Source organism: Strigops habroptila, chromosome 4, assembly GCF_004027225.2.
Source record: "Strigops habroptila isolate Jane chromosome 4, bStrHab1.2.pri, whole genome shotgun sequence".
Lineage (NCBI taxonomy): Eukaryota > Metazoa > Chordata > Aves > Psittaciformes > Psittacidae > Strigops > Strigops habroptila.
The window spans coordinates 3437506-3457468 of NC_046358.1; the positions used below are offsets into that span (position 1 = coordinate 3437506).

At 36.8% G+C, this 19963-nt stretch overlaps 1 protein-coding gene across 5 annotated transcripts in view; it reads right to left on the reverse strand.

Moving 5' to 3' along the window:
- Window positions 1-1266: 1266 nt before the first annotated feature.
- The window catches only part of PPFIA1 (PTPRF interacting protein alpha 1), a 62621-nt gene continuing 43924 nt past the window's right edge, over window positions 1267-19963 (reverse strand). For 2 of the 5 annotated variants that reach the window (XM_030484029.1, XM_030484030.1), the window contains 11 exons: window positions 15177-15258; window positions 14848-15048; window positions 13975-14037; window positions 13451-13477; window positions 11553-11728; window positions 11367-11464; window positions 9105-9280; window positions 8465-8533; window positions 6500-6665; window positions 5183-5253; window positions 2431-3843 (listed from right to left, as the gene is read on the reverse strand). In XM_030484029.1, coding sequence (XP_030339889.1) covers window positions 5195-5253; window positions 6500-6665; window positions 8465-8533; window positions 9105-9280; window positions 11367-11464; window positions 11553-11728; window positions 13451-13477; window positions 13975-14037; window positions 14848-15048; window positions 15177-15258 — 1117 coding nt within the window. In that variant the 3' untranslated portion in view covers window positions 2431-3843; window positions 5183-5194. Of the gene's footprint in view, window positions 3844-5182; window positions 5254-6499; window positions 6666-8464; window positions 8534-9104; window positions 9281-11366; window positions 11465-11552; window positions 11729-13450; window positions 13478-13974; window positions 14038-14847; window positions 15049-15176; window positions 15259-19963 lie in introns of all 5 variants that reach the window. The other 3 variants (XM_030484032.1, XM_030484033.1, XM_030484031.1) reach the window with 3 other exon arrangements.

A 19963-nucleotide genomic window follows, 5' to 3' on the forward strand; every position in this document is an offset into this window, starting at 1 on the left:
ATGGGGTACAGCTTGAAAGAGGCGTTTTGGCTTTTTCTTTTTAAATATTAATACTTACTTTCGCACCATCATTGCAACTACGTCGTCTTGAGGGATTTCGATGTGTCAGTGAACAAAAGATTCACATCTGACTGTTCCTGAGGTATCTAAATTAAACAGATGCTAAAAGGAGAAGCAAACAGGTTTTCAAATGCAGCTTGAACACTTTGGGAGGTGTTTGCCCACTATTTTAGTCCCATCTTTTAGAGGAAGGGAAACAGACCCTTAGGACTGACATTCCTAGTGAAAAACATTACAAGTAAATACACACATTGAAACAGTAATAATGGACAAGATAAAAAAACCCAGCCAATCAGTTCTACAAGTTTTAGAGAGAGGAATACAACTTACTAGTAATTCCCAGCTACCTCCAGACACCTAAAGCCAAGCATAGTCAGGTCACAGTATAAGTAGGCTCAACTATTGTATTTTTCTGCATTAAGGATAGGGTAATTTACCCAATAAATTGAGTATGGCATATTTTAAAGAAGTGGTAAACTTAATTCTGGTAGATGAGAAAGCAGGGTCAGTGAACCTCATTCCTTTTGGCATTACTTCTGGCTCTGGTGCTGGGGAGTCTTCCCCTGTCCCTCTGATTACAGGAAGAAACACCATTTATCTATCACTTCTCATCCTTGCCATATAAACCCACAAAATGCTGCTACCTACATTAGACTACAACTGCGTTTTTTGCAAAAATTACTTAAGAAATGAACTTCGTAAGATATATGACCTTACGTTTAAGCAGTGCACCAAAAGTAGAGCCAGGAAAATGGAATCACCAGGAAGTGAAAAAACATGTTCTTTTTAAAGGCAAAGTAACTCCTTAGTTTCAAGAAAAATACCGCCCCTTAAACATAACTTTGGGTCAATTCTTATTTACCTGAAAATTAATGCTGCTGCCCTTCCCTCCCAATTTTAGGTCTACCCAGTTCCAAGCTCACGTTCTGCTTTGAACTACTTCACATGACCTCTGCTCTGAGTTTTGGCATGATAAAACACTACAGTCCATAAAACACTGCAAGAGCAGTGTTTTACTTCTACATCAAGCTTGAAAGGAGAAAGATGAAGTAAGTTATAACATCTGTTTTGAGATTCCCTGCCCTCTGAACATGCAAAAATTGCAAGTTTAAAGTTGAGATAATTCTACCACCTCTATATTGCAGATTAGTTGGAAAGAGACCTATCAAAGTATACATTTAAAGACATTTGGCAATTTACAAGAAGTTATATTTAACCAACCTTTATTTAAACATTACTGTAACACACCCATATGCCTTCTACACATGCATTTGCATGTTTTTCTTTCCAGGAGGGAGGGGAGGTTATTAAAACTGAGCCAGAAGTGTTTTTCCAGATTTCTCTTAAGATAACTTTGCTGCGTAATGCAGAAGGAAGTCAACACACGGTTTTGCCAGTTTGTGAAAGCTTTTCTATTTCACTCATTTATTCTAGCTCTCATGTCAATTCCATTGTTCCATAACAGTTAAGGTTTTACAGCCTTAAAATAATAAACATATTTTCTTTTCACATTTTACAAGTCTATTCCGCATCGTTTTCACTCTTGAGAAGCAACAATACATGACTTCGAACACCTACTACCACATCAGTGACCAGAAATGTCTATGCAATCTTTTTCTTAACAGTGAGTCAGGATCTTCTTCTGCAGTTTCATTTTAGCTTTTTTTAGAAAGATAGATTCTCTGAGAATATAAAAGAGACTGCAAATGATCAGATAGCAACTCATACAGACAAGCTAGGCAAACAGAGATGGTTATTGAACAATGTTTAAAGCATCAATCACAATGTTTCTCCATTCCATGCATTCCACATCCTGCTGTTGATCTAGAGGACATGATGAAATATGCTTCTCTACTGCTTCCATTATTCTGTAACTTTATCCTTCTGTCTTCTCTTCTATACAAGAAATGGTTTACAAATATATTAAAATTGACATAAGCAGCCCTATTGTGACCCAATTTTGTACCGGTTCCCTTAACTCCTATGTTTCTCCCCCAATATCACTATGGTCATAATCTCATTTTATTAACAAAGCAACTGTTGCTGCTGTACAGAACAGTACTTTAATCTTCATCATGTGGACCTGAACACACTGAAGTTGTGTGATGGTTTTAATAGTAAATCATAGCTCTAACTACAAGTAGAAGTAGGCAATAGAGCAGTTTTCTTTGGAAAAGTGGTTTTCAAAAAGTGATTAACACACATGAGCTTAAACAATTCCAAAGAAAATGTCACATCTAATGGAGTATTTCTCTACTGGAGAAGAGTCATCATTTGAAACAAGATCTACAGGGCAGCAAACAATCATTAAGATGCTTTATTGACAATATCCGCTCACTGAAAAAGTATCTGCCTGCATACAATTAGATCTTAGCTTTTCAATAGTGTTTTATTGGCAGTGGAAAATGCATCAGTACTTTATTGAAAGAAAGCAATAAATAATACTGTGATAAAAATAGTTCAAAAGTAGACTGTACATATTGTTACATAATCTGAAAATACACAAAAGATTAATAGAAAAAACAGAACAGTAACAATGGATTTCAGTTTTACAAGCGAGTTAAAAAGTGGAAAACAAACAAGGATAAAAGACATGCTATATATACTGTTGCATAATAAATAATGCACCATCTGAACAGATTCTTGCTGGCTTTTTAATATGCCATTTACAAGTGTTGGATACATTTTCTACTCATACAGTCCAAAATGGCTACAACCATCAAAATTAGAGTCCAGACAACTCTTTAGAAGTTTACAAAACACAAATGATGACTTACATAAGAAAAGTAAGGCCTTTATTAGAAGTTGCACTGCTTTAGTTTTCAGCCCCTTGTACCTTCATCTTTCACTACTCATTGACATGAGACTGCAGCGCTTCAAGGATTGGTCCATTAAAACTAGTGTCACGAGCATCTTTCCACAAGTGTTTTAAATCAAAAAGATCTAGGACAAAAAACTCTCTGTGGCTTGTGGATTACGACCAGGAATTATTATGAAGTCTATCTTCCTCAGTTAAGGAAAAATAAAGAGTCCTTGGTTTATGGCTTGTCTTCAGTCACTGTGAAGATACGCTACACAAGTACAGCAGAGAGTGTTATGACCGAGTCAATCACTTCTAAAACGTGTTCCGTAGTGTTATAGTTCCTCCCAGCTTTTAAAACAAGTTACATTTTAAATAAAGACAAATCTCCACTACTTGACAAATCCTCTTTGTGGAAAGGTACAGTTCTGAAAAGAAGAACAATCATGTACCATACCTCCAACAACAACATAGGCTTACCTGAAAAAAAGCTGGACTTGTTTTCAGAGCTAAGCTAACAGTTCAAAAAGACAAAATATATACTGCTTGGTGTCATGATACTTTTACAAAGGTATTAAAATCCTTTTCACCTTCAGTTTCATTATTAAAAAACAATGATAATTACAGTAACTGCATAATTTACAAAAACCCTATATTACTTATAGGGACATATACATACAAGCATTACAGTACATTCAGTTGGAAAGACTAAACTTAGAATAAAAAAAAAAATCAGCAATGATTTGATTTGTAGACTGAATAGAAACAGAAAAAAAGTAAGTAGCTATATAAATGAGAAGTCACATAAATATAAGAAACATTTAGATTCTAAAATATTTTCTCTATAGTACTCATGAATTTATTTGCTAATTAAAAACTCTGTAATAAAATATCTCAAAGTGTCCATTTAACAAGTATTAACAGGTTAAGGTTTCCAAATGTTCAAAATGCTGCACATCACCGGTAGAAATAGTGTGGGTAAACTGTAAAAAAGAAACAAAAAACACTCAAAAAGAACAAGAAATAATCCATTAGCAGGTTTTTACAAGCATTTCATTCTAAGTTTGTCACAAACAGCTCTGCAGTGTAGCAGTCATGCATTGAATTATTGCCATGCCATGATGAATACAGTTTTATTGCCTTCTGAAATCTTCAGTTGTAATGCAAAAAGTAAAGCACTTGAGGTCAAATACTTCTGCTTCCTAGATTTTTATCCTAGGTCATCTGACTATAGAAAATCCTGTAACACTGGGGAGAACTTGGGGGAGGGGAAGACTTTAAACTTCAGTGTCTTGAAACTAAAAGAAATTTAAAAGATAGCCTCTGCGATGAGATTATGAACTGATAGAGCCACATGATCTGAGTTGCTATGTGCAAGAGTTTCCCTTCTCAACACTTCATATGTAAGAGCTCTTTAGAGCTAAACTTATATATGCAAAAAGGTTCAGAACTTGAAGAAAAGGCAGCCAGTACATGAGCTGGTAGGGATATTACTGGTGAGAGGAAAGGAAAGAAGCTGTAAGCAGAAGAGACAGATAATTTACAGCTCATGGAAAATACCAGCTAATGAGGGAAAGATTTTAATTTTTTAAAAAAATCCAATATAGTATAAAAAAAAAAATTAGTTTCCAGACAGAGGAATACTGTTCCCTGAGAAAATACAGCAGAGAGACGCTGTGTCAAATCCTGGAGTAATACGTATCTTTCATAAGCCAAAATACACGTATTTTGTGTTACAACACCCTTGTGTTATCAAGCTCCTTTTTTACTGTCAGCACTGCTCACAGCTACCCAAATTTAGGCTGCAGGTAGCTAAATCCAATCAGAGAGCCTAAGCAATCACAGTGAATCCAAGAATTGGAAAGCTATGTAATTACCCCTATAATAATTCAGTATTGAAATATGTTGTAGTGGGGTAACTTTGACCAAGGGAAGACTCTAAAATATCAATAATCTGAACTGCAGTGTCACACAATCAATTCTTTCCGTTATATGCCTAATTTATTCCTTTCCCTCCTCCCCACTTTCACAAGCTGTTCCAGCCAACCTTTGATTTCAACACTTTCTACATAACTATTTATCATGGGTCCTTTCTGAAGCTGTTCAAAAAAACCCCTCAAAATAATACACTGTTTACAAAAGTAAATATTTAAACACTCATAGTTCTCCTTGTAGCAAATAAGTTACAAGTTTTCAAACAAGTACCAATCTATGTTGAAAACTTGAAACCAGTTTGAAGTGTGTAAATTCACTGTATTAAAATACCTGACATTTTACTTCATAAATAGCTGCTTTACCATTATACCTATCAACTTTACTCACCAGGAGAAGGCTTTAACAGGAGTAGGTCCTTACTGTAGCAGAATCCAATCTTTGTGTTCCTGATACACTGCCTATTTCCAGAAGCACGGGAAGACATGCAGAACACAGCATGCATGTTAGTTTTCAAAAACAACCCATCACAGCAATGTGATTACAGCTACGGTACTCACCAACTCTAAGGTTACAAGTTAGAAAAGCAGGATTTATTTTACAGTTCCTATGTTAACCACTTCTAGTTTCAGTGGCTAACAAAATGATTTCTAAGTATGTCTGCATGCCAACTAGCACACAGAAATTGACAAAGGTAATTCTATAAGTGACCTATTTTCTACTTTATATAGTTTATATATTTTTCTTTTTTGCCTTTTTAATACATATATCTCATAGGAAGAAAGGGGTTTTATATGGTAAATACCTCACTTATTTTATTTTACAGCATTTTCCACAAATTCTGGAAAATATTTTGTGCTACTGATAGTATTTATTTAAAACAGCTCACATTTTTAGAGAGTAACATCAGATGCGCAGGTTGCTTCTTTGAGCTTTACTCATAAATACAATTTTCAGAACCTGAGGCAAGTCTCAGGTTATGCTGAAATTCTTACCCCGTCTGTTCCAATTAAACTCTTTTTCCACTTATTTTTACTTGTGTTTCGTAAAACAAGTTCATGTAAAAGTTTATTCTCATGGTACTAAAGAGACTGTTTTTAAACAGACAAGATACCTCATGTGACACTTGATCAACTTCCACTTCCCACCGGGGTTTTTGGAGGGGTTTTTTCAACACGTATCTCTGTGCATGTGCACATGCACATATATATATAGATCATTAAGTACACAGCAACGAATGAAGTAGTGGCTTCAAGTATGATCGCTTGCGTGTCCAGTGCAGGGGAACTTTACTCAAGTTTTAATAACCTCAAAATTACCCAAGCGAGTTTAGTCACATCATTGTTGAATGCATTTTACTGCATTTCAGAAGTAGGACTTACATTAGTCTAATTGCTGCTACTTAGGAAACTACACATCACATGACTAAAAGACTTCTACTAAAATGTCATTTTATTTTCCTAGTTTAAAATAAATATATTTTTAATTAAAACTCTCATTTTACTACTCCAATGAAGTAAAAAAGAAACTCCACATTTAGTACAACTTCCTGACATGATAAAGCACCCTGTGGTTAAACACAGTGTTATATATACAACCATGCACAAGGCAGATGCTTTTATGCAGCAAAATGGTAATTTGAACTTAATTCCCCCGTAATCTCAAGCAAAAAAATGCATCATGCTAAAAATAATACAAAATCAATACCATCAATCTGCATCTTCTTTGGCTGCATAGAGGGTGAAGACATCGAGGTTGTAACTCTGAAATTTGCAGGAAGAGTCTCTGCTGATCCAGCAGCTAAACCTCTTATGTCCTTTGGTCTAAACTTCTTTCTCCATGAAGGTGCTCTCCTAAAGCTCTTATCGTCATCCTGTTACATTGATAAACATCATTAGTGATTCAAAAAAGTAGGATTGTTACTGACATTAAAAGGATTACTGACAATCTTAACTAAATGTATCACCAGTGAATGAATTCATGTGAAGAACAGTTCAGGTGCAACAGCAGCAGAGGTCTCAATTTGCACCAATCTGTGTTCATTTGCTAGAGTGCTGGCTCTTCAGCTCAATAACTATGGAAATTCATGGGCCCAGCACACTGAGGAAAACGTTCCGTACTTCAAATGTTTGCATTTCATGATTTGCAGTAATTCCTAAGTGTCACATCACTCATTCTTCGGGGATATGAGGAGTGGAGCAGATCATAAAAGCTGCTCTGGGAACACTAACAAATAGAGGTTTAATTTGAACAATGCTTTTAACCTTCAATTCCGACTTGCAGGAATGATGATACCACTGTTGTGCTTTCTCATGCCGCAGATTAGAGGAAGTGATAGTGAGGGGGAGAAATAAGGAAGTGTAATAAATATTATATTGCTGTGAAGTCTTTTGCTTAAGCACTTGGGTAAACTTAACATGTAATTACCCATGTGCATTTTCTGCCCATTAATGCTTCTGCATCTTTGAAGTAATATTCCACATCAGAAATATACTAGAGCACTTACTAAATAGAACAGTTTAAGACCCACTTCCAAAAATGTCTTTTGTAGTGAAGGTATTGTGTCAATGCAAATACACCCGTCATGCATCTCCATTTGCCAACTTCACCTTTAGAAACAGTTCAATCCTTTGAATGCCATTTTACCCAAAATTTATCCCCTTTTAGAATAAGGAGACAAGTATCCACATTATTTGAGGGGATTGCTGTGATCAAACTGCCCTGTGATGCTAGAGCAGAGCAAACATCTGTTTCCTCAAAGCTCCTTCTCCTGCAGTTTGAAAGAACTTAAGGAAAAATACCTTAGAAAACTATTAAACTGCTTTCTGATGATGTTACTAAAAGCTACATCTCTACTAAAGTAGAGATGCATGCTGAGAACAGATCCGTCAGGATGTGCTACAGAAGGCCAACAACAAATCCATTTGGCAAAACATGAACACAAAACCAATCAAGGTCTCTCCTAGCAGCCTCCTTCCTCAACACACTGGAGTATGCTTCACCTCACTTGATCTAAAAGCCATTCATGCCAGCACTTTCACTCTTCCCCTCCTCTTCCTCATACTAGCACATATGCTTGAAATACACGGATACGTGGTTCCCCGATCTGGTTAACCACATTAGGGTTTTGCCACTTAGCCTTAGTCTGAACCACTTCTGCCTACACGTGCCACCACTTGAACTCCCATTAGCACAAAAGAACCAGAGGAGAGTCAGCACAGAGTCGGGGTTTCTCTTAAGGAAGTAACACCAGCTTGAAACTGTTCACACAGTTACAGCATCGAGAAGGTTAAAGATGTAATACTCTCTCCCTTATGCTATGGGTTCACAGGGTCTAGAAAAAAGTCTCACACCTAGTTTGTTATAGCTTGTCCATCTGCAACACTGGTCACTAATTTTCCCACATTTTAGATAGAAAAAGAGGATTCAGCCCGAAGTGCTGCTATTAGATATTAACCACACAAGCAAACTTGCAAATCATCTCAATACTGTCATACTCAAATGCACAAACCCTGCCACATTCAGAAACTCTCGAACACAAAGAATTTCAAGTTAAGGTTTCTGTCCCTATTCTGTCAACAGCTTAAAGAGGTTCAAGCTAAATTCTTTCACTTAGCAGTTCTGATAAAGATCTCAGGACCATAAAATGGGTCAACAGCTCAAGTAACTTACTTCATCAAGTCTTCTGTCAGTGCCCACAGCAAGAAGGTTATTAAATTCCCTCTCCAGAACAGCACGAGCCTAAAATTTATAGTATGAAAGAAATGGAAATCAATTCCAAAAGACTAGTACTTAGTAACCTATAGTAATTCTTAGAACTTAGTACAACCCACATTGTTTATTATCTTATCAGTTTAACAAACATACTTAGTACTTGAAAAGTTACGATTTAATTTGTAACTTATTAAAAATTTAAGGAAGGCTTAAACAGCTCTCTCCCTTCCCTTAGTTGTGACAAAGTTCATGAATCCTGGTTCAAACTTGATTATTTCAGAACAAAAAATAGCAAACACAAAAATGAGTTTTACACTAATGTGAACATGGGCTACAAGGAAAATACTCAACCAGTATCCTCTCTTCAAGAAAATTTATCAACCAGAATTGCTATTAACACTTAGAAAACAGTAAGAAAAGCACAGTCTTTTGTTTTTATCTTACAGGATAATGGACAGCTTTCCATTTCTAAAGTTTTTAGAGCTGGGAATAGAAAGACATGCCCTTAGCTAACCAAAAAACCCCATTCAGTTCCATTTTTAACCTCAGAGAGAGCACAAAAATCCTATCAGCCATAATGTAACTACTTCCTGCTTACCTGTGTGTTTTGAGTGGGTATTTGCAATAAGAGAGCTAATGCATTGTAATCAAATGATTCATCTAAGGCCACAAGTGCACCATGAACTCCGCTCTCTACAAGGTTATTTGCGTATTCTTTAAGACCAATGGACACCACCCAATGGATCATTCTTTCATTGCTCCAGACAAGGACATCTACAGAGAGGAAAAAAAAGTTGCCTGATTTAAAACAATACAACTTTTTTGAACAAAAACCAGAGTCCTTTCTTGATCTGTAATACTTATGTTGGGATTCATTTTCACATATACACAATTCATTATAAATGCTTTTAAGTAGTAGCCTTCAAGGAATTTTGTTATTTAATTATGTTGTGATCTAATCTGTCCCTGCCTTTTTGGCGTGCGTGAAATGCTTTGAATTGGCAACAAAACTTCATGCTTAGACTCCACAACTCAATGTTACATCCTTATAGCAGTTTTCCAATACCTAAAGGGGGCCTACAAGAACTGGGGAGGGGCTTTTTACAAGGGCATACAGTGATAGGACAAGGGGAATGGCTTTAAGCTGAAAAAGGGGAGATTCAGATTAGACATTAGGAAAAAATTCTTCCCTGTGAGGGTGCTGAGGCGCTGGCACAGGGTGCCCAGAGAAGCTGTGGCTGCCCCATCCCTGGCAGTGTTCAAGGCCAGGTTGGACACAGGGGCTTGGAGCAACCTGCTCTAGTGGAAGGTGTCCCTGCCTGTGGCAGGGGGATGGAGCTGGATGAGCTTTAAAGGTCCATTCCAACACAAGCCATTCTATGATTCTTTCCATACAGTAGTTTTCCTTGCACTCAGAAGGAGTAGTCCTCACTCAATCTCCTCTGCCTAGACAGAAGCTAGTCACAGTTAGAGAGGTTCAGCTGGGCATAACATTCATGCAGATGGTGAACACAGGATATTCTATTTTATACAGCCACTTAGGGACTTGGATGTCACCCAAGGCAGTTTAAAAACTTCACTACTCAAAAGAAAAATCTTACAGCAGTTTCTCATGCAGTTCCTACTGGATTTGAACAGAGAGCTTTAGTTATTACTGTTCAAAGCTTTATTATTTATTAGTCTTATAATCTTATCTACCTTTAAGTTCTGAAGGTGTTCAATTTAGTAATGCACACTACTACACTCTTCCACAATCCTAAATTAAAAATGGCAACTAAATATACTGGAAGTGTGCTGGAAGGCATTTCATACTGTAACAGTTCAGCAATCATTACACTCTCGTCTTTAGAAATTTTTAAAGGATAAAACATTACAAAGCAGCATTTACAGGTTCAGCCCAAGTGTCAAGCAAAATATATGTCCTTACAAGTAGGGTTTTTTACACTACTTCGGAATGTCTATACCAGCTGAACTGTTGTAATGATCCTCAGCATGTTTCTGGCTTGTGTCAACTAGCATTTTCCCCAAACAATTCCCAGGAGGAATTTAAGAGTTACATGTTCCAAGGAGCAATTCCTTATAGGCAACAGATGCAGTCATACCATTTAGGAGGCTAAAAAAGGCCTACCAGCCACAACACAGGCTTGTTTCATGCCAGTTAGTTGTGACTCTTGGCAATGCTCTCAGGCACAATTAGCAGAATAACCACCAAAAGGTACCAACATAATAGGAAAGGGGAAGAGTGGGCACAGGGCCTTCTAAGTAAACTGTGTTCAAGGTAACCTAAAGTTCTAGTTTAAGATGTCAGAAGAGTGTGCTGATATTAGGCAGGGGACAGAATTTCTATGGGAAGTCTTAGAAAATACTGTGAATTTCCACTCTGATTTTTCTTCTTCATTCTCCCTCGTTCAATAATCACCCTGAATCTGGAAGATACAAACACCTACATCACCTCAATACTTTTTCCAAGTGCTGCGTAACAGAAATTACCAGCCACAAGCAACAATAAAAATTATGTAGATGCAAAGTTATTATGTCAGAGCAGGTGAGGGGAAAAAAAAAAAGACCCCCAAAAAACACACAAAAAGAAAAACAACAAAAACATTTTCAAACCCCTCATCCTCTTAAAACATTTAGTTTTGTTTCAAGCTTCAGAGCAGTGAGAGTTTCAAAATGCCTGCATTTGTAGCACATCTCTGCCCAAGTGACTGATTTAGTGATGTGTTTCATGATCCCCTGGTTGGGGCCTACATCCACACCCATCTCCTGTGTTTAGCACTTGATATTTTATAAATAGATTTTTGAAGCAGACCAGTGAAAACACATTAGAATCAGACCAAAGTCAAGACAATGCACTAACCCTTAATTTCCTTCTGGCTTTCTTCTCTTTTCCTTTCAAGTTCTTTCCGATCATAATTCAGTCTTCGTAGGCACATAATTCCACACTGAAAACTGTTTCTGTTTAGAAAAGGAAACAAAGAAAACATTTAGAGATGATAAGGGAAACATTTACTGTAAGTTAGGCCATCAATTTAAACCTACTGACCTGTGAAAGCTATCCACCATTTTAAGCTGCCCACGCAGATCTTTTTTAGTTAAGTGATCCAGCATTCGAGCGTCAACAAGACATTCCATGAAATAGCTGCGATACTGAGGGAGCCCCAGACTAGGAAGCCATTCGTTGCCAATCCACTCATGGTTCATATCACCATATGCTAACGTCTATTTTTAAGAAATGAAGGAATAAGCTTATTAAAATGAGAAGCAAAAGAGAAAAGCTTTTTCAGAAAACTTCAAAGAAAGTAAGTTAAACTAGGCTTATTTAATTCTTAGCCTGTAAAGATAAGCATATCAGAATATTGAATACTACATGTATGTTTTCTGAAGCCATCCTCATGAAGAAAAGCAAGTTTAGATACTCAGATCAAGTAAAACTGCCTTAAATTTCATGTTGAACAGTACGAATATGCAAAAGCTAATAAAAATAGACTAATCTACACCATTTTGATAGCAAAAGCCACAGCATTTCACTTTAAGATGCTGAAAATAGTGTCTCTTGAAAAGTGGGGGGGAGGGAGAGGATATTTTATTTGTCACAGTACCATATAAATGCAAGATATCAAAAAAAAACCAAAACCACAACAACCCACAACTGTGGGGGCTTTTATTTTCAGAAACTGATAAAAACCCACTACTGAAGAACAGACAACTCTAAATCCTACTCCTTATCCTAAAAATAATAAGTAAGTATATATATATTTATCTCACTGCATTTTTGACCTGCAAATCACCAGGCATTTTCTGGGAAAAAGTCTAAAAATAAGTTTGTAACTATGCATCTGATCATTCCTTGAGTAACAAAACCCAGCAGCTCCTTTTTTTCCAGAAGTTAAAGGTAATAATTCATTTTTACTGTGCTATTAGAAGTCAAAAGCTTTATTCCTCCTGTAGAGGAAGCACCTTCTGGAAAGGAGCAAGGCCACGTAGAAATGCATTTCTCCAAGCCATCACTAGGTAGCAGACTGAAAGAGCATGTTAACTCTCGTAGCAGGGAAACAAGCTATTATAGTTATCATTAACAATCTGCAAATGAGTATCTGAGGTGTAGTTAATGGGACTTAAAACAGGTTTAAGCTGAAGAGCAGCCAAGCAAGAAGAGACTATACTGTCCAAAGAGATGGATCACAGGCAAATCCTGTGTTTTGTTTATATCCCTGTATAAAACACTCAACTATATCAATGCCTGAAAATACAATTAGGATTTGTCACCACTTTAAGGCAAAACAATTAATCAAGGAGGATTACAGCTAAGCAGATTTCTGTGCACTAATTCTATGTAGTGTTCAGTATGTCTTGTGGCACACCTGGGATGGTAGCTAGGTTGAGCAGGGACATTCTGCACAGAGCAGATATTCCTGTTGGACTTCTGGCTCCCCAGAGAGCTGTCCCCCCAGAAAAGGTCCCATGCTTTGTATCATTAGATTCTTTTAAAACTTGATCTAGTGTGTTCAATACATGGAATACAACAATACTTATTAAGAAAGTGTAGCTACATTTTGGCAATTCATAAGCTAGAGGATAAGTATTTTGGAAAGCTAATGATGAGAGACTTCTGAATATTTTTCCCTCTAACAATCCTATTATTAAAAACCCTTAAGCATAGCTTTTTATGAGGTACTATGTACATATGTATTCTACAGAGTTTAAATGATGAACCACTGAATCTTGGAAGTTCTAGAAAACATTAAAATATTTAAATCAATATAAAAGTGTATCTTCCAAGTGTGTATTATACTGAGATAAGCCTGTAATTTCCCCCCCTCCCAATCCCCAAGCCACACCAAGTCACTACACAAAACTGCTATAAAGGAAAAACAGATTCTTTCATGCTCTAATATTATGACAGTTTACATATAATCTGTAATATTACATAAAGTTTCCAACCTGAGCCCAGCTTCCCTCCTCATCTTCCTGTTACGTGGTTAGAAAAGCAAAAGAACACATACATATTAGTATTTAAGTTTAGTAAGGAGATCCAAGTTAAAGGTGCACTGCAAAACTAGTCTACTGCATTCCAAAAAATCTAGATACAGCAAGCATCATGCATTGTAAAAGAATATGAAAGCACTCATTTTCATATGAGAGGTTGCAAAACCCATCTACTGATTAAAGTTTTCTGGAGAGAAGAGATTTCTGCACAAATGATTCAATTTGCCTATAAATCAAATCAGAGCTCCATTTTACAGATTAGAAACTGTTTTAAGTCTTATCAATGCTGATTTTTTTCCCCCTCTTCTGGAAAAAACTATCAAGATGTAAGTTACAAGGTTAGTCATTAGAAGAAGCAAAGATCCAGAATTTTAATGCATTCATTAAAGAAAAAAGAAGACCAAAAGGCACTTGATTCAAGTGTTCAAAAAGTGGGAAAAGCACTCTAAGAAAAAGAAGTGGCAACACCATAAACTAACCGTTTGTTGGGTGGCTGTAAGATTTTCCATTTCTTCATGTGTTACCCAGACATTTCCCGTGGTCTAATATGACCCCATAGGGAACCAATCCCATCCAGTGAAAGGAAAGCAGTAACAAAGAGGAGAGGTTGCAGAACATATAAGCAATCGGTACACGTAAGGAGCAGGCATGGGCAAAAGCAATGGTTTCTAAAGTCTTAAGTAAAGGTGTATCTATTGAAAGCAATGGCATGGAATAAAAGCCTATTAACATGGATCACTTTTCTTCAAAGAAACAATACTGAAGGTGATAAACAGCTTACACTGATGTAATTAATAGGCAAACACTTGACTCTGCTCTAATCTGAAAAACACATTTGTTATCCCAGGAATCACAGACATAACTTTAGACTGAGGAACGACTCATGACAGGAAATTCACACTAAGTGTCTAAATTTACTATAGTATAGTGAGATAGGTGGACTCCTAGTTTATGTGGCCTGAATTGTTATTTGGCGTTAATGGCCTTATTATTCATGGATTAAAAGAGCCTCCAACTCATTTACAAATTCCTGTATGTACATGTATACTTCATCTGTATTATAAATTCTTCTGAGGCCAAAAGATGAGGCAAATAACATGCACTCTAAGTGTTCCAGATTACACACTTACACTGATATAAACTTCTCTTTCCTTCATGAAAGAAAATGTAGTTATTCCTTCAATATCCATGAAAAAACCCCATCCTATATTTAAATAATGTGATCCTCTACAATTTAATGTTTCCATAAATTCCTATTGGAAGTTCAAATCCTTTCAGTTACATGCTTTCAGTAGAATTCTTGGCAACTCCACACTTTTAAGACATATATAATGCTGGATCACATTCCTTACCGTCCTTGAGGTGGGAGGAGCAGACGGACTTGTTAGTGACATGATTTCTTGAATGGCCAGCCTCAGCTTCAGTCTGTGCAGAGGGTTACTAATTCCAATTTCACGCTGTATTTCTGTATCAGACAAGGCTGACATGATAGCACCGCTTTTCACATTTGCTCGGCAAGCAGCCACGTACCAGGCTGGCATCCCAACCCACAGCTGGAACATAAATAAAGGAAGTAAGCAGGATCTGGAAAACATTCCTGACTCCAAAACCTTAAATTCTTTGCAAGTGTGTACACTGAGGTTTTTAATTTGTATTTATTTCTTTTGGAGGGACCACTTACCTCCAACCACACCACCACAGTAGGCCCATCCCACTGCGCAAAAGGCAAACCTTGTCTTCTGGCTTCCTCTAGCAACTCATGCCTACAATTATAGAAACAGTTATTAATAACAAAGAGAAACTAGTAAATAGGTGTTACAATTTAAACACTGCATCCAATTTACCACCTTCTTTCCAACAGTTTGCTTTCTTCCTTTCTCAGCCTTATATGATACACCCACTAAGGCAGCCACACACATGTACAAGGACTATGTAGTGATATAAACTGAACTGGATAGGAAATTTCATGATCTTGCCATTCAGAAACTGGTATGAGAAACTGCTACTGACACTCTAACCAACCAACACAAAGGGGAGATGTCAGACTTTTTTTATCAATCAAATTCTTAATTGCTGCAATTTTCTGTTCAAACTGAACCAAAGTGGTTTGTTTTCAACATGCAGATGTGAAACCTGGGGAAAGGTATGAGTACATCAGATACCTATGCCATCAAAAAGGTAATGTCCACCAGGCTGTTGAGGCTGGAAACTGGGACAGTAGCCATTTACTTGGCAAATTCCAGCCTGCAACAGTGAGCCTGTCAGAATTTCAGGCACAGCTTCAGACAACCATTACATTCAGAGCCCCACGCTTTGGCAATTGTATTCTGAAAGGCTGTGTACTGAAACTCAGCTTTCATCTCCTGTGATGACACCATTTCCTTTGTTATTCTGACACACAAGAGGCTGAAGTTTAATATTGACAATTCAGCTTACAGAAACAATGGAAGCTCACAAGAGCCCTATAAATAGCTGCCAAAATTGTTTGATAAACCAAGAGACAAAAACTACTGTTGTGGGTATAAGCACACAATGTTGCCTGGGTACATCTGTCCAAAAAAATAGATAAAGTCTGGTAAAAAGCATATTTAAGGTGCCTTTGAAAGCTAGTTGTGTGCTTGCATCTCCACTCTCCTCAGAAGTTTAGAAAATACAAATTCAACTAATTGGACAGATTTTACAGTCTTAGACTTTTTATTCATGCCTGCAAGTGTAGAAGTAGAAGATAGGCAGCAATACTACAGATTCAAGATTCTACCTGATATATTTATCATTTTCTCATCATTTAAAACAAACATCTCCCTGCCTTCAGAGCTGTATGGTTGAATATATCTAAGATAATAAAATATTTAAAAGTTACAGATATTAAAAGCAACCACACAAGATATCTTTAAAAGGGGTTACTGACAGACTAGTAGCTTCCTTTGCTACTAGTGGAAAACAGATGTGCAGTACTCAGCTCTTTTAGACATGCCATCATACTTAGAATCCTTAGGTTATATTGATAGATAACTAAATATAAAAAATAATCAATGAAGTAATAAATCTACTAGCAACAGTTTTATCAATAGATAGTACTTCTCCAGCAGCATGTCAATAAATTCCTATTGCTCTAGGAGAGCCTCACAATACTTTATCCTAACTACATGTGCTGTCCAGGGATGCAAAAAGGGAAGGGAGGAAGGAAGGAACTGCCAGACAACTGGTTACAAATAACCATTCTAATGTACCCATTTTAAGAGCCAGCAATTAAGATGGAAATAGTGTTCAGCAGTGAGCAGTCCAATATCTAAATTTCACTAACAAAGAGAAGACTGTAAAAGTTAACACATATTTGTACACTCAAAGATACATATATTTCTAAATTAGGAATAAAAGGATCAGCTATTTTCCTGCTACTGCAGAACATATTAATCCCACAAATCACTAGCCCTGAACACACTCAGTTTTGCTTCACTTTGTTGTTTAAAGATTTAAGAACATGAGAAAAGTTAATAAGATATTATAAAATACTGCTTGATAAGAACAGAATAAAATGCTTAATACTGCATTTGCCAGAAAGGAATACAATGTTTTTTCTAAGTGGTTTAACTTCAAAATTGGAATCTCTTCTTTTTGGTGGTTGTAGTAACACAACTGTGCAGTGGAGGGAGGACCACTAGTGATGAAAGAGCACAGACATGCCCAAAGCAGCCTCAGGTCTGACTAGGATGACCCCACAAGAGCAGGTCATCACTGCCTCTCCCTCAGCTTATAAAGCTGCTTGGGGTATTTCATGGAGTGCAGAGACTTGCAGTGTCATTTCTGGTAGTTTTATAGTCTTGCTGCCTACTTCAGGCTAACCAGGAAACAGTAAATCACCTGGAGATGAGTAGTATAGGAAATGTATCTAAAGCATAAGCAAAGATTATGGTGCAGAATTGAAATTCATGGTGGTTACTGTATGCCGGAAACAATTGTGTGGCTGGAAGGAAGTGTTATGTGATGGAGGCAAACATGTAGAAATAGAAATAAACAAGAAGTGTTTATGAGATAACTTACTGCTGAAATTATCCAAAGATAAATGCATCTGTCAAGTGGAATATTATGGAATTTGTATATATGCAAGAAGAGATAGAAAACTCACTTGCATGGGAAACATTAAATGGAAAGTTCATAGGAAGAATTCAAAGGCAGGTGATGTTTCATCTGTAAATAACGCATCAATGTGTTTTTCCTGTAGAAGAGAACTTCACTTTTCCAACAACTCCCTTCCAGCTTCACCAAGAAACTCACTGCATTCCAGCAATACATGATCAGATTACGTAAAGAACATCTGACACAATTTCACAGGCCATCCAATTATACCACTTAAGAAGTGGATGCAAAATCCAGCCTCATATCTTTGTGAGGAAAAAAATACTGCAGGAGTGTTGGCAGTGTTAACAGATGGTATAAAGCTGGCACTGTGAAGGACACAAGAATGTCAAGGGAGTAGCTGGCTACTGGTTTAACTCTTAGGTGACAAAATGAAGGGATAGATATCTACAGACTTAATAGAAGGTTGGCTGAACATCATTTGGAACAGAAGACCAAATGTGGTGCTGCAAGAGGGGAACACTTGTTGTCAGACACATTCAAAAGGCATCTAACACCAGCTGTGGAGAACAAAGACACTGTGGTCATATGGGATGAGAAATGATGTCGAAACTGCAGGTGGTTGATGTAGATGTGAACACACAAGACCCTTTAAAGGCCATCTGCAGTATTTGTGTTTAGAATGGCTCTTGGCAGGCAAGCATACGCTAACCCCACAAGGAAAATAAAGCAGCCTGGAGCAACACTTTGTCACTGTATTAAGACAGCATGGGAATGGATACATCCAGAACTTGTAGCCAAAGGGGAATACTGTATTCCAGATTTGTTGGATGGAACTGATAATCGATTTGGAGGAAGTTCAGAGCAGAGCTGTGTGGTGGTGAAGAGAGTGATATTGATGGGAATGACAGACTTGCAAGGTGTAAAAGCTGAAAAGCAGCCACAGCAGAACACAAAGTGAAAATAGACTAACTTGAGGTAGAGCACCAGTGGAAAGTTAATATCCTTATTATAAACTGATTTCAGGGATGCAGTAAACCTTTTGTGTAAATTTTAAGGAGAGTTATCTTGAATTTAGGGGTTTTCCTTTTCAACTAATGCAGTATTAAGTTTGTTGTGTTGTACACAATAAAGCACAAATACAGTTGGGGCAAACACTGTCGATGGCACAGCTCACAAAGATGATGAACAGCATGAACAAAACACTAAAACCAAGTTAGACTTCTTAAACAAAGAGCAACAGTTTTACAGAAATATATCTACCTTGGAAATGAATTGCCACAAATATCTACCATTGCTAACACAACTTTCACGACCCAAATTACAAAACTAAATGCATTCTAACTAGGGTTTATTATTTCCACTATAGAAAATACACACCATGCAAATTAAGACAAGACACTGAACTAGCACTGACACTGAACTACACAACACTGGATTTATTTCAGCAACACATTTTCCACAATAAATTCTTTTGAATCTAGTATCTCCTTCGTAAGACTTCTGAGAAAGTCAGCTTTTAATATATTGCTAAAAAATCCAAATGAGATTTATCATACTTTCACAACCATCCTAAGAATATAATTATAAACTTACCCTGATTTTGCACTACCACATCAAATGGTAAACAAAAGGAAAATAAAACAATGAAGGAAAGATTTAAAACGAGGATTAAAGCGAACTCAAAGGCATACAAAACCAGACAAATAACACAGACTGTAATTTAGCTCTGTAACTATAAATAGATTTTCGTTAGTAGAGACATTGAATACTGCCCTCAGCCTGTTTGTATGCAGAAATCAGAAAGATAAGGAAGCAAATAGAGATTAGAGAAGACTAAGTAGAACTAGCTGTCACTGTTCCAAGCATTCAGGTAACTGGAATTCTTTTTGCTGAATACAAGAGTTTATAAGCGAACAGTCAGCCTTGAGAATTTGTTTTAACCCCACCCTGCTCCAATATCAAAGTGAAAAGCAATTCAGAGCAGCTTTACCACCTTTTCTCTTTAATAATATTCCTTCTTAAATAACTTTTAAGGCGGCAGCAAAGGAGATGAAACAGCTGGATTCAAGTATTTCTCTGGAATTTTTATGGTAGATTTGCTTCCTCATGGAAGTTCAATGGGCCCTGCTGCTGCACTCAGCAGTAAGAGTAATGAAACTAAACATTATGATATATATCTTCAGAGTTTTTTTTCCTACCCACTGTCACTGAAATATCTGAATCAGAGATAGCTTGTGAATAAAAACATACTCATATTTAATAGTGAGGCAAGACAATTTCAAACTCTAAGTTTTCATTTGTCTAATATAGACACTTGCCTTCTAAGCAACCAACAACATGCAGCCATGAGGTATACTTAAGTAATATCAGTAATTTTTGAAATGCAAA